Source organism: Zootoca vivipara, chromosome 5 (genome assembly GCF_963506605.1).
Source record: "Zootoca vivipara chromosome 5, rZooViv1.1, whole genome shotgun sequence".
NCBI lineage: Eukaryota > Metazoa > Chordata > Lepidosauria > Squamata > Lacertidae > Zootoca > Zootoca vivipara.
This window is the reverse complement of record NC_083280.1, coordinates 29,013,164-29,038,492: the sequence shown is the minus strand read 5'-3', so window position 1 is coordinate 29,038,492 and position 25,329 is coordinate 29,013,164. Positions and strand designations below refer to the sequence as shown.

The 25,329-nt window shown below is 44.2% G+C and overlaps 1 protein-coding gene across 5 annotated transcripts in view; it reads left to right on the top strand.

Moving 5' to 3' along the window:
- COL4A3 (collagen type IV alpha 3 chain) overlaps nt 1–25,329 on the top strand; it is a 79,169-nt gene that overhangs the window by 3,112 nt on the left and 50,728 nt on the right. For 4 of the 5 annotated variants that reach the window (XM_060274535.1, XM_060274538.1, XM_060274536.1 and 1 more), the window contains exons 2-3: nt 17,851–17,907; nt 19,519–19,608. In XM_060274535.1, the coding sequence (XP_060130518.1) occupies nt 17,851–17,907; nt 19,519–19,608 (147 nt within the window). Of the gene's footprint in view, nt 1–13,418; nt 16,049–17,850; nt 17,908–19,518; nt 19,609–25,329 lie in introns of those variants that run through there. The other variant, XM_060274537.1, reaches the window with a different exon arrangement.

Below are 25,329 nucleotides of genomic sequence, written 5' to 3'. Positions count from 1 at the left end.
GCCATTTTGCAAAAATAATATACAATAAGCCACAATGTAATGAATTGGGGGAGCAAGCCTAACTATGGGGAGCCAGTGTAAATTATTCCAGCTGCAGTGTAGCTGTCAAAAGTTATGCCAGATCCAGACTCCGTTCAGGAGCAGGGCTAAGCCTATGAGAGGGGAAACAAGCCTTTTAAACCACCCTTTTTGATGGCGCAACTTATGCTGGGTCCACAGGGTCACGTGGCCATGCTGTGTCCCAGCTGAGCCAGGATGGGCAAGAGATGCTGGCATATCTCTGCTTGGGTCAGGTAAGGGAGTTATGTTGGTGTAACCCGGCTGAGCTTGGAACATCCTGGCTCAGTCAGAGATCCACTGGATTCTAACCCCATATATCCTGACAGATCTAGGGTTCAGATTGTGCCCTTAATTTCAGAAATATAAAGCCTATAAGAATGCATTTAATGCAAAATGACAATAAAACACTTTTTTTGGCCAATATTACAAGTTAAATGTAAACGCAAATAATTGATATGTTTATTTCACAGGGAAAATAATCTACAATAGAAAATACTTATTTCTATTGTAAATTATTTGTGCAGATAGAAATGACCTACGTCTATTCTATATTACTATATATACATTATTTGTGCATGGTTGCAATTGGCCACTTTTTCTTCTTTTTTGGCTGTTCTCAATTCTGAATCATTTATCTCACCCTCATAAATTTATCTCAGTGCTCATTTCTGACTTAGATGATTTATAAATAAACATCATTTTTTTCTGTTTATATTATTATTGTTATTATTAAATGCATATTCCCAAGTGGTTTCTAACCCATTTACAACTATAAAATCAATTATGAAATCCATATATAATTGAAATGCACAATAAAAATCATTCCACCAAAACATTAAAAACATTAATAATTGAAATGTACTATATAACAAGCCTGTGAAAAAGCCTGCTAATGTTGTGATAGCGAGGGAATTTCAAAGCAAAATCCCTCCCCCAACAGACTGTTTGTCCTGGGAAGTTTTGGATGCTATAATTGTTATTTACATTCTTTACCAATTTTCTAATAACATTCCTTAACATACCTAAACAGATATAGTATCCTCCCCTGCTTCCCCTTGCAGCTTCCTTGGCAGGTCATTGCATCCAAATACTGCTGATTTAATTCTTTGGGTGGCTGTGCCCTCTCTTCAGGCATTGTGGCCAAAATGCTTTATACTGTTGCATGCTACCCCAATCTTCAAATGGTGAGAGATTCCAGGGGTTCCAAGCAGAGGCATAGCATGGGGGAGTGGGGCCTACCAGGACAATTGCCCCAGGCGCAAAAAATTTTAGCCACACCTCTGCAGCTGCCACCCTGAACGGAGGTGCTCCCTGTCCTGCCTGCCTGCCTCACCTGAGAAGCACTCTGAGCAGGAACTGGGAGATGACGAGCTCCTGCATCCCTTGGCCACACAGCGTCCATCACCAGTGGGTGGATGGTGAGACTTGCGGCCGTGGTGGCACCCCCCAGTGAGAGGGCATAATACTTGCCTTACAGGGCACAATACCCAGGGTTTGGTTTCCTTGGAATAATGAGGGACAGCATAGACAATGGTATCATTATGGTGTATCATTTCTTTACACCCAGGGCTGATAGCATTAACACCATGGAAGGTCTTGCTTCTCCCATAGTCACAGCCTTGGACTCAAGCAGGAATCCATCGTGGCTCTCAGCCTCTGGCTTCTGCCTGCTTCTTCCCAGCTCCCACACACTCCACTCTGACTGTTGTCCTTCTCACTACCAGCCAGGTGAGGTTTCATTTTGCCACGAGGCTTGTTCAGCCTGTGGAAAAGAAGATGTAGCAAATATTTTAAATCCAGCCATAAAGGGCACAGGAGTGTTCACAAAGTGGTGTAGGAAGGAGGAAAAGAAAGCATGGTGTGTTGTAGGGGGGTAAGAGTGTTGAATCAGGACCTGGGAGACCAGGGTTCAAATCCCCACTCAGCTGGGAAGCTCACTGGGTGATCTTGGGCCAGTCACTCACTCTCAGCCTAGCCTACTTCACAGAGTTGTTGTGAGGCTAAAATGAGGAGAACTACATACGCCACTTTAAGCTCCTCGGAGGAAAGTTGAGATATAAATGTAAGTAAGTAAGTAAGTAAGTTTGGTGCTCTACCACTGAACTATGGCTCCTCTGCCATAGGGTCTCATCTCAGGGCAGGCGCTTCCACTGAGATACTGCCTTTGAGCAGTGCGCTCTGGACATGCTCAGAGGAACTCTGAGGCCCTCCCCCATTTGTCTCCCTAGCAACTGGCCCTCAGCGGCTTGCCACCTCTGAATCTGGGTGCAAGGTTGGCTCCTTCCTTGAGAGGGCCCCGGGCAAGATGCCCTGTGTCATTCGGCCCTTTTGAACTTCTTTGGTTGCAATGGCTCCAAGCAGCACTGGGCAGCTGTGTATACATCCCTCTTTAATTTCCCACAGTGCCCCAGAGTAATGCTGAGATGAGGGAAATCAAAAGCATGGCTAGATCCAGCTGACTGACACTGCTCAGAGTGCTGGGCCAGAAAAATAAAAACAATGAGGGGTAGAATAATAATAATAATAATAATAATAATAATAATAATAGGAGCACAGAGCAGGCAAGACATGCTGCCCAGGCATTTGGATCAAGGCAGTTTCTCAAGGGTGTCAGGTGCAGATGCCTGCCTTGTCTATATATATGTTCCTGTTTAGTTACACTGCAATGTGTTATACGTAGGGCTGCCATTGAAGATGGTTTGGAAGCTTCAACTGGTGCAGAATTCAGTGGCCAGGTTGTTCACTGGGACAAGGCAGTTAGAGCATATTTCACCAATCCTGGCCTGGCAGCACTGGTTGCTAGTTAGATTCCGGGTCCAATTCAAAATGCTTGTTTTGACGTATACACCCTTAAACGGCTCAGGACTGCAATACCTGAATGACCGCGTCTCCTCATATAAAGTGTCTCAGACTCTGCGTTCATCAGAGGACCTTGTTTTACCATTTTGTTTTACTTATTTACTAGTTTGTATCCTTTATTTTATTTTATTCTGCCCTGAGATCTTATGATAAAGGGTGGTGTGTAACTCAATCAATCAATCAAAGAAGCAAATAAAAGCCGCTGAGTTTATTTAATACACTTCTAAAACCATCAAAGCAAGTCCTCATCACCACCCCTTGTGGCAGAGGATGTTGTGAGCAGATCATGAATTGTATGAGGGGTAGAGCTAGAAACATACTGTACCTGTGGCACCATAGTAAACTTAAAAGGCCTGTAGAATAGATCAGAGAGATAGCATGAAGGGAAATGTCTGGGAAGGCATAGATAAGGAGTGTAATGGTTGTGGCATCTTGGGAACAACAGCTAAGACTCAAACAAGACAAGATGCCCATCACACAATTACCAATTGCACAATTTCTAAAAACAAGAACAATTTACAGGTGTGGGCGCCCTGATTCAGATTTGTAGCTTGGCATGGGGGTAGAAGGGCTTTAACTCTTTGCCTCCTGCTCCTCTCCCAGTCTAGATCACAGCCTCAGCACCTGCAATTTACAATTCTGTAGGAAATTACATGCACCAGGCAGTTTGCTACACATATTTCTCAATAGCAAAGAAGTTTTTACATTAAGTAGCTCTTTCTCCATGTCCGAAATATCTGCATCAGCTATAACGTGTATTAATTTTGGTGTGTTTACTATTAGCACTTTAGAGAATGGCCACTGGCCACAGTTTCTTTCTGCATGATCATTGATCTCTGCTACTGGAAAGTAAAGCTTTGGCTGCTCGAGATTAAGCTCACGAGATTAAACTCCCTATTCATTCTCTTGCAAAAACAAAAAAACAAATCTCAGCTTCTAGAAGCACTGCAAATGATGCTGCTTTATCTGGCCAGATAATACTTGAAAGTTAGAAGGGCTGCTTACAGAAATGTTAGTCTTGCACTTAAGTAATGGTTCACACACCTTCCCTGGCATTGTTCCCCAGTTTAAAAACAAAACAAAACTGTACAAGAGTAATCCATTAGCTCTACTTTCTTATAATGATAATGCTAGGTGAAATAAAAATTCCAAACGTTTGAATCATTCTGAATGTATTTTTCACACTTGCCTGTACTAAACCCTAAATTGGCTTCTCTGGTCACCAATCTCACCTACTCTCATTGGTGAGATTGCCTTCTTAAGCATTGTTTCACCTTTTACCTCTACTGCTCTCCTCTTCTGCTCCTCTTTATTCCTTCCTCTGTTCCCTTGGATTAAGCAACACACATGTTTTTTCTCCTTTGCTTCCGGCCATTTCTCCAGACTATAATCTGCATTTGTAGCAATGTGGTGATAGCGGTTTCTGTAATGCTTAGTTGACATGGTGATTATGTAACACAAAAGACTCAGTACATGCCTCATTAATGCCCACTGCTCATTTTTTACAGTTTGACAAAATTCTATGAGTAAATCAGTAATCCTTTTATACAGCATCAGCTGGTACAAATCTGTTCTTAAAACAAAGGTCGAGATGATGCAAAAATTGGGCCAGGATTTTTTTGTGGCTGGATGTTATTGATCAAGTGCCAATCATGAACAGGTCCCATTGATTGTGCCTTCAATCAAGTCAACAAAATATAATCCCACAATTGTCAATGAAATCAGGAACAAGAAGTTATATTGGCTCTAGTTCACAGTCAAAGTTTCAGATTGCAGCAGTCTTTTAACAGTATCTTATTACTATCCTATTCTATGCACTCTTCTTGTGCTAATTTTATCCAACTTTAATGTTTCCTACTTCAGTTTATTTTTGATTACAGTGTCATCACCAAATAGCAACTTTTGCGAGCCTGTTAAATGGTCCACAGGGCTTTTTTTTTAGGAGGGGAAGGGAATAATCAAAGGAATGGATTGCATTGCAATTAGTGTAATCATAACTATTCTTATGGACTGTGATTCAAATAAATGCTATTTATATCTGCCAACCAGATTATGCAGAGGTCAAGCACCGTCCAGTAGGCCTAATTATTCTTGAGTTTGCAAAGCTGTTTCATTTGGCATTGTGGCTTCAGATTCAATTCATACAGTAAATCAAAAGCAATATAATTAAATGCCTAGCTACAAGCAAGATCCTGTGCATGTTTACTCAGAAGTAACTGTGTTCAGTGGAGCTTTCTTCCAGGTAAATGTGTTTAGATTTGCAGCCTAAGTATTTGATGTGTACAGAAATACACATTCTAGGGTAAAGTGTATTTTAGTGAAAATAACACACAAAGTTGCATCATATTAGGGGAAATTGTTTTCAAAGATATCAAAGGTAAGTCCAATAGAATTCAATGTAGCTTAATGCCAGTTAAGTGGGGTTAGGATTGCAGCCTTAGTTCTCCGTAAACGTGCATAGACACACGTGGTCTGATTGTGCAACATGGACTACGGTATACATCATCTACAGAGAGCTGCCTAGTGCATGTAAATACCATATATTCTGATCCCCTCCCCGCATTACTCACAGCTCTCAAATGCAAAGCTTCTCAACATTAAAAACAAACTTTCTTAATTGCTCGCTCCCATATTCTTTTAACAAACTTGATATAACATCCTCCTTCAAAACCTATTTCACCTTTCAGTTTTGTTTTGTTTTTTCTATTGCTGCTATTCACATCAAAGAGACTGGTGTGCAGCAGCAAAATACGAATATATGTGTACTCTTAGGCAGTGCTCCCCCCCCCGAAAAATAGAAGCTAGTACTCATCATGAAGTTATTACAGTAAGCATCACACCAAAAAAGAGAGAAGTGCCAGTACTTCTTACTCTTGAGTACTCCTGTGGGGTGGGGGGAGCACTGCCTTTAGGGTAGTCATGGGAAAAGAGGACATGACTCCTGTGAAAGAGCACAGGACCCTTGCACCTTAAAAGTTGTATAGAAGAAGGGATGACAGCAGGGGTAGCTATCTTCTTGAGGTCCCTTTTCTATTACCACTATTAAAGATGCAGACGCCCTGTGCTCTTTTTCACTAGGCTATCTTTTTCTCACCAGGCTATCCTCGGGTAAATTTGTAACTTTTTTCAGTAATAATAATTAGTAAACAGACTAGTGATGTATGGAAGTGAGAGCTGGACCATAAAGAAGGCTGATCGCCGAAGAATTGATGCTTTTGAATTGTGGTGCTGGAGGAGACTCTTGAGAGTCCCATGGACTGCAAGAAGATCAAACCTATCAATTCTGAAGGAAATCAGCCCTGAGTGCTCACTGGAAGGACAGATCATGAAGCTGAGGCTCCAATACTTTGGCCACATCATGAGAAGAGAAGACTCCCTGGAAAAGACCCTGATGTTGGGAAAGATTGAGGGCACTAGGAGAAGGGGACGACAGAGGACGAGATGGTGTTCTCAAAGCTACCAACATGAGTCTGACCAAACTGCGGGAGGTGGTGCAAGACAGGAGTGCCTGGCGTGCTATGGTCCATGGGGTCACAAAGAGTCGGACACGACTGAACGACTAAACAACAACAACAACAAACAGACTTACCCAACCGACCGTTTGTGTATGTTCTGCACCAACTAATTTGTTAATTCCATTTCTAACCTTGGGAGTAATTCATTGTGGTGCTATGGCAATCATTCTGTCCATACAAGCATTTCACCTTGCCAGACAGAATTATCTACCCACCCACTGTTTTTAGGTTCTCCCAAGCCAATTTTGGGGGGGTACAGGGGGAGGAGAAGAGGGAAAGCCCCACTGCGCTAGCAGAAGTCCTTGTGTTGAATCTGGCCCCTAGAAACTAATTCTGTGCTCACCCTGCCCACCCCATGCTAAATTAGCAGTGCAATGCTGTACATGTTTACTCAGAAGTAAGCCCCCTTGAGTTCAGTGGATCCCAGCTTGCACACCAGCAGCATTTGTTGCCCCATAGCCCACTACTGGATCCTTGTGCACCATTTGCAACTCTCCAGGAAATTACATTATTTCAATAATGAACTGAAAAACAATCTGAAGAAATCACATTGAAGAACAAGGAATCCTGAAATTAGACAGCTGATATGTTGCTTAATTGGAAATAAAAATTTGTGATTATCTGAAGGAGCTAGGTTTTTATCAAGTAGGCAAAGCTCCACACATTTTGAATGCATATGTGTTCATAACTGGAATCCATTGGAGACATTGGTTACCTTCCAGTGTCTGTCTGGCTGCCTTCCAGAAGAAAATCCAGTTCACAAATGATTGCACAGTATGTTAAGATTTGGGGAACTGACATATTTTATTGCATCTCATCATCTCATAATTTTGCTGTATGTTGTCTATACTTATTGAAGGCTTAATAATTGGATTTTATTATACCGGTTCTAGCAATCACCAAGAAAACATATAAAGCTCTAGTGAATTCATGTTTGATGCTCACAATGCATGAAACAATTTTAGTATATTGGCATTTTGCTTTGCTAGCAGTATTCTAGAATTACGGACCTGACTCACCAGTTCCTTGCATTTGTAGTTGGGTCCCTCCTTCTGTAAACTGCTGCTTAAGCAAAATTCTCCACTTACTTAGGCTTGTTCTTATAATTTGAATTCATTTTGTCTCTTCCACTTGGATGAATTTCAGTCTACAATACAAGACTGGGAAGTGTTAAGTATTTAAAAGGAACACTAGGCAGGTGAAGTCTAGTGGCTAGAGAACCCAGTATTTACTGAACACTCTTTGCACTCTTTTTTTCCCTGTGTGAAAACTGGAATGCATCAAGTTTCCCGGTAAGAGATAGGCATGGCCTTGATAACAACATTGCCCTTGAATTGCCATGATAGAGACATAACTTGGCAATTACATTCAGTTTAGTGGACTCACTGTGTGCTGCAGTTGCTGCAAACATAATAATCCTGTCTACCTGCTTGACTTCAATTACTCTCTCATTGACTGGGAAAATGTACATTCAAACTGTACTAAAGACAACGTTTTAGAATTTTGCATTTGGATGTTGTAGGTGGCATTTGGATGTTGGGTGTGCTGTGAAGTGATGGAGAGACTCCCCACTATCTTAATTTCATCAGAGGTCTAAATTTGTATCCATACATATAAATTAGCATATGAACATTTTATGCTAATTTGTGCCATGGACCTGTGCCCTGGTTCCAGCGATTTGTTTGTAATTTTAGCCTTTTAGATTTCAGTCGTAGATCTCTTTAGGAATGCAGTCAGCATTGTGCTTTAATCTTTATTTGTGAAAATAACAGTTTGGTCAGTGGCCCACATACCAACCATCTATGTAGGCATAAATAGCTGAGATAGCTTGCTTTGTCTGCCTGCCTGACTCAAGTACCGTCTTACCCTGAGTGGGGTTTACTACCTGCAAAAGGCATGAAAAGTACATCAGAAAATATTTGTTTCTTACACAGACACATTCCTTAGGCTGGAACGCCACCCGTTTCAACAGCCACTTTTCTGTCTGAACACTTTTACTTCCTACAGTTAAAATATATGTGATGTTTAATATAATTTTACATATTAATTTACTAGCAGCCTCATACCTGGTGTTGCTAGGGAATTCTAAGAAACAAAAATATATATGCTGTTTTGAGATCAGTGGTTAAAATCAGGGAAGCTTTGAAAGGTTCAGCTCACCTTCTTGATCCAGTTGTATCCAAACGCAGACAAATACCTGGTCCTTGATCTCAGGCGCCATAATTCAAAATTTGGTAATGATATCAAGAGCATAAATATCAACATACAGAAAGGATAGATAACTTTTCAGATTACTGCACATAGTTTTTCTTTCATCCAACACATCCTCCAAGGATCTGAGGGTGTCATGTATGGTCCATTCTTTCATATTCACAAGCCTTTGGGGTAGGTTAGGTCAAGATCTAACCTACCTTACCAAGGAAGCCCATCTAGCGTCTTCTCTTATGACCTTTTGCCAGTAGGCAAAGGTGATTTTATTCAAGCAGACCTCTGCAGGGCTGAGACCTTTGCCTCAGGTGGTGGTGGCAGAATAGGGAGGGTGGTAGATTTGTGCAACCACCCCTAGTTCAGCCACACAAATTGCATCAGGAAGCAGGAGTTCCACCACCACTTTGCCATTGCAACAAAATGATCAACACAAAGTGTGGAGGGAGGGATACTAACAGAGGTGTGGAGATCGTTGCAGGATATAAAACCAGGTAACTTTGTTTAAAGTTGTTTACTTGGCTTAACTTTTAGTAAGGAACTGTGTGAAATACTGCTTGCCGGGATATTTTTCTTTAACTTTCTATGTATAAAAGTGCTCAAAACTTCTTTTTTTAATGAATGCTGAATGTTCAGGGAGGGGTATGAAATATCCAAAGGAGACCAGGCCCTGACATGCCTTCCCGTTGCTTTAATTTTGATATTGCAGCTGTTTTGTTTGTACAAGCTGTTCCTACGCTGGTGATTATGAATACTTCAGGGAGTTCCTTCTTCCGTACGTACCTCCTCCACATTTATTAAGATCATCTCACTTAGCATTTCTCCGTTTACTTTTATTAGCTCCAGGAAAGTGGAGAGTCAGACCCTCATCCATACTTCAGTACAGGGGTTTCCAAAGTGTGGTTTGCAGACCACCGGTGATCCATAAGCTTTGTTCAACTCGTCCGTAGCAGTGACTTTGGCATCTAGGACAGTGTGTTACAATGACCAAACCACAGGCAGCAAAATCATTAAGTAGTATACTAAGACCCTCAGCAATTTTCAAGTTGTCTAGGGGTGGAAACAAGTTTGGCAACCACTACCATAGTGTGGTCTCTGCTAAGATCACTAGTTTTTGTTATCCTGCGGTCTGATTTTATTTGATATTTTCTGGGAGATTTTAGGTTTTGCTACAACACATCCTGCTCTTAAATGCTGGAAATACTCCTGAAACATATTATCAATCAATAAGTTTTATCAAACAAACAACAATTAAATTATATCAATGCATTTTACCTAAGGACCAGCAAAATTCAATACAGAATGAAGCCCCTTAAAATCCCATTACCTGAGGCATTACATTTTCATGGTCCCTAGTTTGGAAACAGGAAAAAAATAAAAATTACTCCTCCATAGAGGGCTTTGTCGCACAGCAGTAAATTAATCGACGCAGAGTCTTCTTCATAAACAGAATAAAACTTTTACTTGAGAAAACATAAACAGCATGGAAGAGCATACACAGAGTGCTCATAGCAGCTATCTGACTCTTCACAGAGGCATAGTCTTAGTTACTGATTTACTAGAGTCCTGGAGCCTGCAACAACATAACACAGAGAGAGACACAGCACTGAGGCCCACAGCAAGGCTGGTTACTTTTATAGGGAGAATGAGTCATCACTCAAGATGAGTCAAGAGTCACAGTGACTTAGCAGTTTGCTGTTAATAGCAGTTAGCGGGCTTGAATAATTGTGTAGGCCTTGTAGGCCTTACTGCTTCTGCTCTCAAGAACCTTTGTCTCGTGGTAGGCTTTGCTACAGAACTAAAAGTAGTCAAAATGCTAGACACAAATTAATGTAGTTGGTTTTGTCTTTTCGCAGATAGGGAAGTGAAGGCTCCACAGTTTAAGGTCATTGGCTATGTCTTCATCTTTTCACAAGAAATTTCAAACCGTGTTCTTAGACTAAACATGGGGATTTCTTGTATGAACTCTGGAAAGAGGTGGTGCATGGCACTGAAACGGTTTTTAATGAAATTGTTTATTTTGTCGAGACTCCCCCATCTGTGCACAGCTGTTGTAGAATGTACTGTCATTATCCTATATAATAATGTGCAAGTGTCTCTGCGTCCAGATTCCCTGTGTCCCTGTGTCTGCGCTACTGCGCATGTGCCCTACGGACACAGGGATAGGACACAGAGACTTGACGCACGCACGCACACACACACACTCATGCTCTACCCACCCCCACCACTCTGCCTACCGTTTCCCTCGCAGTCCTCAGAAGAATCGCGGCCTTCTCCTGGGCGCCCACTGGCCAGCTGGGCTCAGCAGAGCGCCCCGACGAAGCGGCGGCTGTGGGAGGGGCCAACCGCCCCCCCACGCGCCGCCGAAAGAGGCCGAATCATGGCCTTCTCTTGGGCGCCCACCGGCCAGCTGGGCTCAGCAGAGCGCCCCGACGAAGCGGCGGGCGTGGGAGGGGCCAACCGCCCCCCACGCGCCGCCGTCGCCCAAAGAGGCCGAATCACGGCCTTCTCCTGGGCGCCTGCCGGCCAGCTGGGCTCAGCAAAGCACCCTGACGAAGCGGCGGCTGTGGGAGGGGCCAACCGCCCCCCACGCGCCGCCGCCAAAAGAGGCCGAATCACGGCCTTCTCCTGGGTGCCCGCCGGCCAGCTGGGCTCAGCGGAGCGCCCCGAGGAAGCGGCGGCCGTGGGAGGGGCCAATCGGCCCCCCCACACGCCGCTGCCACCGAAAAAGGCTGAATGCTCTAGCACCCGTTTATTAAACGGGCTGAATGACACTAGTGGTTAATAATAGTACACCTTGAAAGAATTATACTTTGCTTAATTTTGACATAGAATTTTGAGAAAATGCCATTGGTGCCAGTCACAAAATGGCTTCCGTGAGGTTGTCACATAGCCAACATAGCTATCACAGCTAAAGGAGCAGAAAAAGAGAGACAGGACCAAAAAAATCATGAGGTACCTATATCATCACTACACTCACTCACAGAGAGAAGCTCTTTGTACTGCTACTCTTACAACATGCAGCAGTGAAAAATTATTACAGGAGTGCCCTGTATTTTCAGCCAGTACTCTTTTTGGCATTTTTTCACCCCTAAGCATCCTTAGAATTGTTGATTGTCAACATTTTGTTAGAATAAAATTATAAAATAGAAAACCCAACAAGGCTCATCAGGTTCCTAGGGAGTGCCCCGAGTCCTTTCACTGAACATCTTGCTTGGGTCATGGAATGATCCTAAACCATTGTTAGTCGAACTACAATGTAAGTCCAAACAAAATTAAAAAATTCCTTCAGTAGCACCTTAAAGACCAACTAAGTTTTAATTTTGGTATGAGCTTTTGTGTGCAGGCACACTTCATCAGATACCAGTTATTCAATTCTTATTTCACTTTCCCATCTCATCACTCTAACCCTTTCATTCTTTAATTTAAAACAAATCAAACGCTGTCATTGCCCTGTTTTCCTCCTCTCCTTCTAGCATTGTGCTGTGTCAGCTAACATTTGCCCTTTCACTGGCAGTTCTAATTCAGCACAGTGGCAAAGCAGGCAGAGTGGCACGGACAGTAATAATAGGCTTTTATAAAGTAAACAAAGTCATTCAATGGAGGTCTGGTTTCCTGTTGAAAGAATGAAGCCACCTCTGTTTTGGAATAGTTTTTTTGGAAAGCGCTATCAAGTGCTCTGACTTACGTTTTGTTCTCTCCAGTTTCCTCCCTTTCCACTCCCCAAGTGTACCATTGGTCTGCATTGGAATCAGAATAAATGGAACAGCAAAAAATGGAGTGCAAGTGTTCTTGCTCGAATAGTTATTTCCCTTTCACGCTGTCCCCTTCCACTGCCTGCATTCCCTGAATATGGGGTTGGGGGACCCCTGGCAATGGTGTGAGATATAGTGTTTGGGGAGGTGCACACCTTATGTGGACAGAGGTGCCACTTCGGATCTTAACCACAGTAGTTTTGTAACAAAGAAACTGTGCAATTGAAACTTAAGGTGCCCCCAGCCAACACATTCCACCTGTGCAAAGATTTATGCTTGCACAACAGAAATTTCCCCCTCTCCTGCCCTTGCACACACTCCCTAAATCTGTTATATGGATTCCCCCAACTCTGTCATGGCCAGCCCAAGGGCAATGATGGAGAGGAAGAGACCATGGATCATAGCTCAAGCCCCCAACACAGAACCAGGCCCCTCATTTGAGACTTTCTCTCTGGAAGCCCCTCAGTTCTGCCATGGCTCAGGGTAAGAAGGTGGTGTCATGAGTTTTGTGGAGGTGTCATGGAGTGGGTGGTCAAACGCAGAGGAAAAGTGGGAGGAACTTGGAGAGTGGGTGCTGGAAGACCAGAGGGCGAGTCATTGTGGGTTGCAGGTTATCAGTTCTTGGTTACTAGAGGCTTCTGATCCTGAGGAGAGTTCCAGCAGCTTGGGGGCCAGAGAGCCAGATCCTGCGAAGGGCCCAAGTAGGTTAATAGAGAAGTCTTCCATCCTCCCTCTGGAGATGCCACCTTTGGTGCCTCCTATCACTCAGGAGTCTACTCTCTCTAGAGAGGTGGCTAGCAGTAAGTCTGATGCTGAGCTGACCATGTCTTCATCTCCTTCATCACGGACACAGAGGTGCCAGTGCCAGCGTGAACATGGCTCACAAGGCCAACCCACCCAAAGGAGTTGTTGCTTGCTTGTCCAGACTTGGGACCCTAGCTACTTCAACGCTAAAGCTGTGCCCACTCCACTCTTTAAAAGGAAGGTTCAGCGGGTGTGTCACTTGCTCAATTAATAACTTAGCTTATGCTTAAAAAAAGGTAAAGGACCCCTGACAGTTAAGTCCAGTCACGAACGACTCTGGGGTTGCGGCGCTCATCTCGCTTTACTGGCTGAGGGAGCCGACGTTTTTCCACAGACAGTTTTTCTGGGTCATGTGGGCAGCATGACTAAGCCGCTTCTGGAGAAACCAGAGCAGCGAATGGAAATGCCTATTTATCTACTTGCACTTTGATATGTTTTGGAACTGCTAGGTTGGCAGGAGCTGGGACTGAGCAACGGGAGCTCACCCTGTCGTGGGGATTCGAACCACCGACCTTCTGATCGGCAAGCCCTACTAGCCTCAGTGGTTTAGACCACAGCGCCACCCACGTCCGCTTATGCTTTGCCATGTATTAAGCCTGTCATGTACCTTCTCATTATTGTAACCTGTAACATGCTTTATGTACCAATCTAATCTGAAAATTAAAGCCTCATGTATTAAGCCTGTCATGTACCTTCTCATTATTGTAACCTGTAACATGCTTTATGTACCAATCTAATCTGAAAATTAAAGCCTCTGGGAGAATGAATTGTGAGTTCAAGTTTTTCATTGGATGGGGAGGGACAGGACAGGCGGGGCCATGTAATGCTGGGGGAGGCCATTTCTCTGCACAGACTGAATTGTTAGGGAAGGAGGAAAGCCTGGTGTTGTCTCCAAGGCAGTTGAAGGACACCAGGAGGCAGGAGCAGATCAAACACTCAAGAAGGAGCACCCAGCTCAAGGCCAAGTGTTATTGCTGGGACAGGCATGCCTCTATTTAAAAGTGTGGTGGGTAGGCAGGGCTGACAGTTGAAATAACTTCAGACTCCTGTGAAGTCTCAGCTCACTGCTCCTGATCCTGAAATTCTTAACCATGGCTTTGCCCCTGAATTGCATTTAGGGAACATTAAAGCTCCTCTCCTAAGTTGGTTTGATATTTGCTGTATCTCTGGCACTTAAGGGTGTCTGAACTAATTCCTGCTCTTGTTGCCGAGTTTACACTACTGTATATCTGTTTGCTGAAATAAGACTTTGCTTCTTTGCATGCAAGAAAGCACACATGCCATTCTTGAAGAGGAGGAGCAGGGCAAACTCACCATGGAGGAGATTTGGGGAGCATTCAGGGAAAGTTGGGGGGAGATGTTATGTTACACAAGTGGAAATCCTTCTTAGTCAAATGACATCCTTACATTAGTTGCTGCCAAGGCTTATCGTGCAAATTTTGTATTGCTGTTCTGTGTACACAGCAAATTGATAGAAAGAGAGATTATTCATGGGAACATTCTTGTGTATTGTACAGTTTAATCTCTGAATGAGCGGCACTGTTTAAATTATTCAAAATATGAAAGAATTGAAGGTGTCATGTCTAATGGCATGATAGCAGAATGCCACAAGAGTAGACTGTACTGCATTCAAAATACCACCATCCTCAAGGAATGGTTGTGATGGCTGGTTTTTTGTTTATTTTTGTTGGTGTTTTCTCCCCATGTCCAAACATATGAGTTTCCCAGCAACCTCCACCAACTAATACCCTGCATTTTGAAGTTCCAGTTTCATAAAACTCAAAAAGGCATGCTAGCTAATTATTGGTATAATCTACACAACTCAGAGTTTCTGGGTCAAATGTGTAGTTATCAAAGGTTGGACTATGGTGAGAAGTGAGAAAAAATAATAATCCAGAGCTATCCAGTTTGAATAAACATTTGTGATCATGGTGCACTTAATATAATGCTTTAGGGCAGAATCAGAGCATGCATATCCACAAAACATATCCCAATGTGTATGAAAAATATGAGATACATTGACTTTTTTCTGGACATCAGTCAACCAATTATATATTGAACAATAGTAGTATTGGCATAATACATTAGCATAATGCATAGTAGTATTAGCATAATACTTTATAATACACTCAAAACTCCTTAATCACTAGTCACAGGACAAACTATTCTGATTGTGCAATATAAATTAAATATACATGGATCAGTATTCTAAATATTAGTACCAGGAGGTTAACTTTTCTGGATGTTGTGAGTAAAATGGAGAACAGGCCATTAAAAGTCTAGCATAGAGTAGCCAACGGGATTCGCTTTAGCTGTTGTGGAATACAACTCCCATCGTCCCTGTCAATTGACCACGCTGGCTGGGGTTGATGGAAGTTGGTAGTCCCAAATACCAGGAAGGTACTATATTAGTTATCTCTTTGTTAGGAATTCAAGTTTGGATAAAAAATACTTCAGATATCAAGCACTGTTTTCAAGTCATCTGCAGGCGTCAAGTGACTTCTGGGTCAGTCATTGGATAGGAACATATCACTGGGGAAAACCCACCTCATTCACACCATAAAGCACATTCAATTTGCATTTAAAGAAAATGGCTTCCCCTCCCCTGAAAAATAAAATAAATTTCTGTAGTTTTGTTCAGGGTACCGGGAATTTTAGCTTTGGGAGTGCTTTCAATGTGTGGTGCAGATGTGACCTGGGTTTTCTCTATTTTACATAGATTCATCGCATAATTTGGTATTTCCAATCCAGAAGGCACAATGTTCGCCAACCATTAGATGAAAGGAAGGAATGTTGAAAGCCACCCAGGGTGTATCCAATGAAAATCCCAAGCTATGTTCCAGCAATCCAGTATGGTTCATAAGAGCAGAGGCCTTATGAAGGCAAAGTTTTGGCTGATAAATTCCAACCTTCCCTGCCACCCCCATTGCCTAATCAGTCGACTGTGGAAGAATCTCTTCCTTTCCCTTGCCTTCTCTCCCCCACAAAGCCTGCTTTTGCTATTGCACTTGTTTCTCTCCATCACTTTCTCTCCTGTATTGCATGCATTGCACATCTTTTTTTCTCTTTTCTTTTGTTTTTGTGAGTGTGCGTATACACACATTGCCTCTTGCTATCTCTTTGGCTGTCTGTTTCTCTTGCTGCCTCATGCTTCCCTGTCTGTCTCCTCTCTCTTTCCCAAGGCTGATGCACGCACTTTTTGTGACAAGATTTCACCAGCACAGATGAAATATAAGATAGTTTTTCATGCATTCTTATTACTGCTTGATATTCTGTTCTGATTTGTTGTCATCATGTAACTGAATAAATTACTGTAAAAGGCTGAAGATAATAATGGTCATGTCTGCAATAGAAGTACTGGTAATTAGCTTTGATTTTTATTTTTGATCTTTTTTGTAATTTTATGCAATCTGCCCAGGCACCTGCATCAAATTGGCATGTTTAGAAACATGTGGTCTCTTTCACAGATTGGAGTCCCAAGTACAGTATACTAAATGTTTATTTGCATCTTAGATGCAGATTTTTTAAAAAATGCAGTTGGAGGGGGGACTGATAATTAACAGGATTCTTCTTCTGCAGCTAGTGGGGGGGGGAATCTGCTATTGGGAGATTTCCCTCAAAACCAGGAGGGATTTTTCTTGGGATCACAGAATGAGTGGTAAGGGCTAAATTCCCCTCTTCATGCCTGCCCTGATCCTCTTAATTCACTTATATGTGCAGGCACGCACGCACGCACAAATGCAAGTTGCATTTTAAAGAACCTGCATTTTAAATGCAAGGATGCATTTAACAGCACAACACAACACAGATGCACCATGCTTTGATGCATGGTGGGCTAGATGAGGGCCAATATGCTGAAGCTGAATCCTGACAAGATAGAAGGCCTCGTGAATGGATTGTTCTTGTGCCTGGGAACTGGGCAATTTGCCTGTTCTGAAGGAGGAAGTACGCAGCCTGGGGGTGCTCACTGATCCATCATTGTCCCTGGGGACCCAAATGACTGGTGACCAGGAATGCCCTTTACCAGCCATTCCTGGACAGGAATAGCTTTTCCACAGTGATCCATGCGTTTGTAACCTCAGTGGTAGATTTGTAATTCCATGCGGGGGTGCCCTTTAGGCTGATTCAGAAGCTGCAGTGTTTAGGTTACTGAGTGGAGCTACGTGACATCACTTATAAAAGGACTGCACTGACTGCCAATTTGCTACTGAGCTAAGTTTAAAGTTCTTTTGCTAGCTTCTAAAGCTCTGAACATTGTGGAACTACACTATCTGAAGGAACGGCTTCTCCTATGTAGACTTGCCTGTTTGCTGAGATCGTCAGATAAGTCTTCCTTGGTAGCTTGCTGAGATTCATCTTACAACAACCTGGAGGAGAGCCCCTTCTTTTGAGGTGCAGAGCTTTTGGAACAACTTCCCCTCTGAAATAAGGCATACATAAACTGAGTTTTTGACGCTTGCTAAATACTGTACTTATTTATGCACCCAGCCACTTACCCTTACACATCAGAATGCTCTTACACAAAGATGTGTGGGAAAGTAAAAACAGACCAGGTTTTTCATTTAAAGATAATGCATTGCAATTTCAAAAAAGAAAAGAATGAACCCATAAACTATGGATTTATTGTAAATATCCTATTACCTTTTTTTCAGAATTGTGTCTGCAAGGGTAAAAGCCACTGTTCTTGTGATGCGATCAAAGGCAGTAAGGTAAGAGGTTGTATATTTATTTTTATTTTTACAAAAGTACCGTACATAATAATTAATATTTGCATAATACTTTTGAGAGTTCAAGTGCTTCTCATACATTATATGATTGTAAGCCTCAGAGCAAACCTGTAAGGTAAGCCAGTATTATTATTCTCATGGTGAACTAAATTAACTGGTGGTAGCAGCAACATTTTGATATTTCAATCACTGGGCATCATTTCAGAAACGTATTGCAGAAAGAGTTCGAAACCCTGATTTGTGCATTCAGATCTGTAGTATTCCTGACAAATCAGCTGACTTATAAGCATAAAGAAAGCTGAGAAAATTCTGTGTGCACAAAACAGTAGTGTGCCCCCTCCAGTGGCACATGTTAGAATAGCATGATATGAGAGAAAATAAAAATTAACTGCCAACTATATTTATGGGCTAACAAGTTTAGGGGCTTAGTAGGACCAATAGTAGGACTAAGCAATGTTGACTTCGTGTTTCATTTTGCTTTTTAACTTGTTCATAAACGACTAGAGATAGGGATGAGCAGTGAGGTGGACAAGTTTTCTCATGATACTGATGGTGGTTTAAAAAAGGGATTGTGAATAGCTTCAGATTGAGCTTTCCAAGCTAAGTGAATGGGCATTAAAATGTCAAATGCAATTCGGTGTAAACAAGTGTAAAGGGATGTGCATTGGGGTAAATAAATAAATAAATCATAATTTTACATATTCATTCATGGGGTCTGAACTGGCAGTGATTGATCAGGAGCAAGAAAATTCTTCTTCACACAGTGTGTAGTTAAACTATGGAATTCTCTCCCCCAAGGGGCAGTGATGGCCACCAACTTGGATGGCTTTAAAAGACGGTTAGTCAGATTCATGGAGGCAGCATACCTCTGAATACCAGTTCTGGAAACCACGGGACAGGAGAGAGTGCTGTTACGCTCAGGTCCTGCTTGCAAGCTTCCCACCAGCATCTTGTTGGCCACTGCGAGCACAAGATGCTGGATGAAATGGACTACTAGCCTGATTTAGCAGGTTCTTCTTATGTTTTTACGGATAAAGATATTGGGTAGCATCTGATACTGCATGAATTGTGTTCCATTCATGACACACAACTTTCCATTCCTCTCCTCTCTCCATGCACCTCCAAAATTAATGTTGAAGGTGCATTGTGGTTGGGAGCAGCTGCAAAGGAGAGGAATGGGGAGCTCCATTGTGGAGGTCTGCTGGGCAAGCAGAACAGCACCATTGAGTGCAGCCTATTGTTTTATTGACCCTGATTAAATTGATCAATTTTTGTTTATACTGTCACTGTAGCCTATACTATTACGCTAGTTATCATCATTACACCTTGCAGAAAAAAAGTTTAAAAACATTTAAGTAAAATATATAAATGTAATGGTTCTGATGTTTGAGAAATTCTTATAAATCAGTGCTTTCCCAGCTTCCTCAGCTTAGTTCTCAAGTGCAACATCAAACATAAAGTGGGATGTTGATGCCTGAATGTTCTTAGTGTAATTGAGTCTATACTGATGGGAAGGCATGTGAAGATCTGTAATGAATTTGCAGGAGAAATGACAACGGTGCAAGCAAAGTTCAAACAGATTGTGTATTGCAGGGTGAAAAGGGCTTTCCTGGTTTCCCTGGTCCACCTGGTCAGATGGGTTTCCCTGGTCCAGAGGGTCCTCCTGGGCCACAAGGTCCCAAGGTATGTTGTGCTCCCTGGTGCATACTGGGTGCTGCAGTGTATGGAGGTGACAAATGTGAAACAGAGAACAATACTGAAAAAGTAAATGACACCTGCGAGCTTACAGTTTAGTCCCTCTCCCTGACTGACACCATGCCCTTTGAGAAACTAGGTGTGGGCCGTAAATCAAACTCCATAAGTAGTTAAGTAAAATTGATTTGTCTGATCACAAGCTGTGACAGCAAACTGCAAAAGTCCAATATGTTGTGACGTGGGGTTTGTGATTTCAGCTCTCTTGACAAAACATGCTGGAGACAGTTCTCTAGTAACAGCTCTTTATTACAGTGAACAAGACTGACTGTGAGGGCAGGAAGGCTACATTTATAGGGACAGGGAACTAGCTAGGAAGGGATACATTTTGGAGGGAACAATATCAGGCAATCCCAGTGCTGCCTTTTGGAGGGAACCAATAAGACAGAGGATCCAAATACAGCAGCTTAAATGAACCAATAGTAGCTGTACCCTCTGGAACCAAAAGGCAGTTACTTTATCCTAATGCAAATACAGACAATAATAATACAGAGATAAAATCCTTTGACTCAATACACAACACCCCTCCCCCCTAGTGAGCACAGCAGACGTAATCCCTCAGGTACTGTGGGGTCCTACAACTTCTACTTGATCTCCTGACAACAGGTGTTGCAGGTTCTGGATTGGGTGTTACCTGTGGTGGAGGGGCTGCTATAGGGGTTTCGTCAGGAACAGATGGAGTCCCAGACATCTCAGGGTCCCCTACCTGTACCTCGTCATCCTGAGGACTAGCAGACCCTGGTTCATTTGCTGAAGCCCCTGGTGACTGCACCTCTGGGCCATCTTCACTCTGGTCTCGCAGCTGTGCGTCATTAGCCAGGGATGAATTATCTGACTCCTCCCTGCTGAGCGCCCGGCGCCTCAGCTGATCTATATGTCTCTTCCAAACTTGCCCATTTTCCAAGGTCACATAATAGGACACAGGTCCACTAGCCCGGGTGATCACACCAGCCAGCCACCGCGGACCTCGTGAATAGTTCCTCACCCAGACCAGATCTTCAGGGGCGAGATACCTTGTTGTGTCAGTCTCAGCCTGGGGGGTTGCTCTTGAATTACGGTTTGGCATTTTATCTGGGTGGACATAATCCAGCACCGTTACCAGTCTTCTACCTAAGAGCAGCTCAGCTGGCGACTTGCCCGTCGCAGTACACGGCGTCGCATGCTGCAAAAATAACATTCGCGCAATGCGAGCCGGCCAGTTACCCTCCATTAAGCGCGCAATGGATTCTTTGGCTGTTCGTACCATGCGCTCAGCCTGCCCATTGGAGGATGGGTGAAAGGGTGCGGATGTGACCCCTCTTATGAAGTTATCAGCCAAGAATGCCCTGAATTCTTGGGATACAAAAGCTGCCCCATTATCTGATACAATGGTCTCAGGTAACCCGTGGGTTGCAAACAGCTGCCTCAACACCTTGATTACGGCAGCTGATGCCATGCTAGGGACCATCGCCACTTCTAACCATTTGGAATATGCATCAACGATAACCAAAAAGACCTTCCCTTGGAATGGCCCAGCAAAATCTATGTGCAGCCGGCTCCAGGGAGTCCTGGACTGCTCCCACCAGTGGACTGGTGCTCTGGCCACTTCTGGCCGCACCTCTTGGCATGCCTTGCATGTTCGTACCCATTGTTCTATGTTCTGGTCCATTCCAGGCCACCACACATAACATCGGGCTAGGGACTTCATCCTGACCATTCCCGGGTGTCCCATGTGAAGCGTCTCAAGAACCCTGTTTCTCAGTGGTGCTGGGATGATCACCCTATCTCCCCATAGGAGACAACCCTTATGCATGGACAATTCGTGCTGCCTTGTCACATAAGGCCTGAATTTTTCTTCATGCGGACCACCTGGCCACCCCCTCCCCACCCAAGTGAGCACACGGGAGAGAACAGCATCTTTCCTCGTTTTCTCAGCTATATCAGTAGCTGTTACAGGAGCCCCCGGAAGTGTTTCTAGCATCATAATGTGCTCCGCCGGAGCAGGATCCTCATTGCTCCCGCCAGGAAGGGGCAATCGACTCAGCGCATCAGCGTGGCACAACTGTTTCCCCGGCACATGGGTCAAGGTGTACTGGAACCCATTCAGGAATATTGACCAACGCAACATTCTGGGGGAGAGAATTTGTGGTGTTTGTTTGTTTGGGTTGAACAACCCTAACAGTGGTTTGTGGTCCGTTTCAATGGAGAAATGGCGACCGTACAAATAATCATAGAACCTTTTGATTCCTGACACAATTGCTAGTGCCTCTTTATCAATTTGAGCATAGTTGCGCTCCGTGGGTGACAACGTACGGGAATAGAAAGAGATGGGCTTTTCCGACCCATCCGGTTCCCTATGACTCAGCACAGCCCCCAGGCCGTATTGAGAGGCATCACATGCCAGGACCAGCGGCTTCGACTCATCATAATGAGCAAGGACGCTCCTGCTACTCAGCATTTCTCGCAAGGAGTCAAAAGCCTTCTGCTGCTCCCGCCCCCATCGCCACACATTCTTTTTCTGCAAAAGTCTATGTAATGGTTCAGCTACCGAAGCTTTCTGGGGTAAGAATGAATGATAAAAGTTAATAAGTCCCAGGAATGACTGCAACTCCGTCTTGTTCTGTGGTCGTGGTGCCTCGATGATGGCCTTAATCTTAGCATCTGTGGGGTGGATGCCTGATGCATCAATTTTAAACCCCAAGAAATCCACAGTTGGCACCCCAAAACTGCATTTTTCTTTTTTCAGTTGCAACCCCACCTCCTTGAACTTGAGCAACACTGCACGGACACGCGCAACCAGTTCCTGTGGGTCTTTTCCAGCAATCAAAACGTCATCAAAAAATGGCAAGACCCCCGGCAGACCCCTTAACAGGCGTTCCATGAGCCCTTGAAAAATCCCTGGGGCCACACAAACTCCAAACTGTAATCTGTTAACTCTGAACGCCCCTTTATGTGTGACAATAGTCTGTGCTTCCGCTGATTGTGGGGTTACTGGCAGCTGTTGGTAAGCTTGTGCCAGGTCAATTTTGGCGAACACCTTGCCCCCAGCCAGTTTAGCCAACAGATGTGATATGACTGGAATGGGGTATGAGTTTCCCCTGAGTGCCTTATTGATAGTACATTTGTAATCTGCACATATCCTGACTTCCCCATTTGCTTTAAGGGGCGTGACGATTGGAGTCTCCCACTTAGCAGAGTCCACGGGTGAGAGAACTCCCTGCTTGACCAATTTATCCAGCTCTGCCTCGATCTTGGGTTGCAGTGCAAATGGCACTCGCCTTGGTTTGAGTCGGATTGGGGCCACCCCGGGGTCCAACTCGAAGTCAACTGGGGGCCCTTTATAACAACCCAGTTTTCCATTAAAGAGACCAGCAAATTCCTTGCATAATGCCTCGCTCATCTCAGGGCAGGTTTGGATTGAATTAAGCCCTGAGATACTCAGTCCCAGGGCGGGGAACCAGTCAGTGCCCAGGAGACTGGGGCGACTGCCCTTCGCAATCACCAGTTTGAGTACAGCCTGTTTGTCCCGGAACTGTACTCTCACGGCACACATTCCCATAACATGGATGCGGCCTGCTGAGTACGACTGCAAGGTTGCCGGGAAGGGCTCCAGAGGGGGCAACTTACCCCTGGGGAAGAATGTCTTCGCAGTCTGGTCCGACACGATGGTGAATGCAGATCCGGAGTCCACCTCCATGTCGCACTGCTGACCCTCAATCTTCACCTTGACGTGTGCCTTGCCTTGCGCTGGAAACTGCACGGCCCTCCCGTTGATCTCCGTTACGTAGTGGTAGTCCTTTAGAAAACGAGGTGCTGTGGGCGGTCTGCGATGCTCCAGTCTAGGTGCTCCTGTCGCTCCCGACGCCGCCGATCTACAGACCCTGGCGATGTGACCCGTCTTTCCGCACGTCCGGCACATAGCATCCCTGAAATGACAACTCTTCCGCTCATGGTTTCCGCCACAACCTGGGCAACTGCCTCGGCGATCTTTGTGCACTGTGCAGGCCTGACGCACCGACTCGACCCCACGGACTGGGCTCTGGCTCGGAGTAGCCTCTAGCTCGTCCATGGCATGCGCAACTTCTATCTGTGGCTTAGTGGCCTTGCGACTGGCATCAAGCTCCTCTCTTTCATAATTCTCCGTGGCAGTGGCCTCTTTCAAGGCTGAAGCAAGGGTAACCTCTTCTTTAGCCACGATGCGTCTTCTGGCTTTCTTGCTGCTCAGACCACCAATAAACCGATCCAGGAGAGTCTCTTCCAGATTTTGGAAGCCGCAGTGCTGAGCGAGCTTCCGGAGTTCAGCCAGAAATGTGGATACAGACTCCCCAGCATGCTGCTGCCTCTTATGGAACTCCATCCGCCGGGCCATCTTGGTCTCAGTAGGCGCCAAGTGGCTTGTTAGGCAGGCAAGAATATCTTTGAGAGATGTCTCACTCAGCTTCGCTGGAGCAAGTAATGCCTTGGCCAGCTTGAAGGTCTCGGGCCCACAGTAGCTCAGGAATGTGGCCCTTCTTTTGCTGGCATCGGTGATCCCTTGAGCCACTGCAAAGAACTCGAAGCGTTCGACGTAGTCTTCCCACGTGTGGGGCTCTGATGGCTGGAAGGGCTCCAATACCCTTGGACTCTCCATTGTCCTAGCGGGCAGGGTCGTCTTCTCAGCTGGCCAGTGAGTCTTGTTCTCAGCTGCAATCCGGACTCTGAGGCAGGGTTGTGTTTAACCGCTCCTCAGCATTCCGGATCCCACCTTCGTCGCCAGTTGTTGTGACGTGGGGTTTGTGATTTCAGCTCTCTTGACAAAACATGCTGGAGACAGTTCTCTAGTAACAGCTCTTTATTACAGTGAACAAGACTGACTGTGAGGGCAGGAAGGCTACATTTATAGGGACAGGGAACTAGCTAGGAAGGGATACATTTTGGAGGGAACAATATCAGGCAATCCCAGTGCTGCCTTTTGGAGGGAACCAATAAGACAGAGGATCCAAATACAGCAGCTTAAATGAACCAATAGTAGCTGTACCCTCTGGAACCAAAAGGCAGTTACTTTATCCTAATGCAAATACAGACAATAATAATACAGAGATAAAATCCTTTGACTCAATACACAACACAATATGCTTTCATTGAATTATTTCATCCATTCTCTAGTTCTTTCAATGCTGCCTGATTAAACAGCAAAGATGCTACTTCATTTGTGAAACAGAAGTTAAATAAGGGAGCAATTCTATAGCAAGATCTGCTGGGATGAGCAGAGGTAAAATGGGGAGAGAGTTAATCTGGCAAAAAGAGAGGTGTAACTCAAGCACTATTTTTAAAGCCTTGTTTTCCCTCTATCAGGCTTAAGCTGGCTCAGTCAACAGAAGACCTGCTCCCAGATTGAGTTTAGATCTGGAGCACTTTATCCTGACTTAATTTACACCAGCCTGCTTTACAACAACTTCTTGTGTATAGGATTGCTCCCTTAGATGGCAATCCTAAGCGCCACTGTATTCTATAGGACCTATTTCTCAGCAGACATGTTTAGGATTGCCCTGTACACTGGCATATTTCAGCACAGTCCAGCGAAGGTTAAGCCTTTTGAAATCCTGTTGATTTCAACATGAGAGTTTTAACAACATATTACACTTTTCCATTGACTAGTGAGATTTAAAAGGGCTTGATGACTATGTGGCGGGC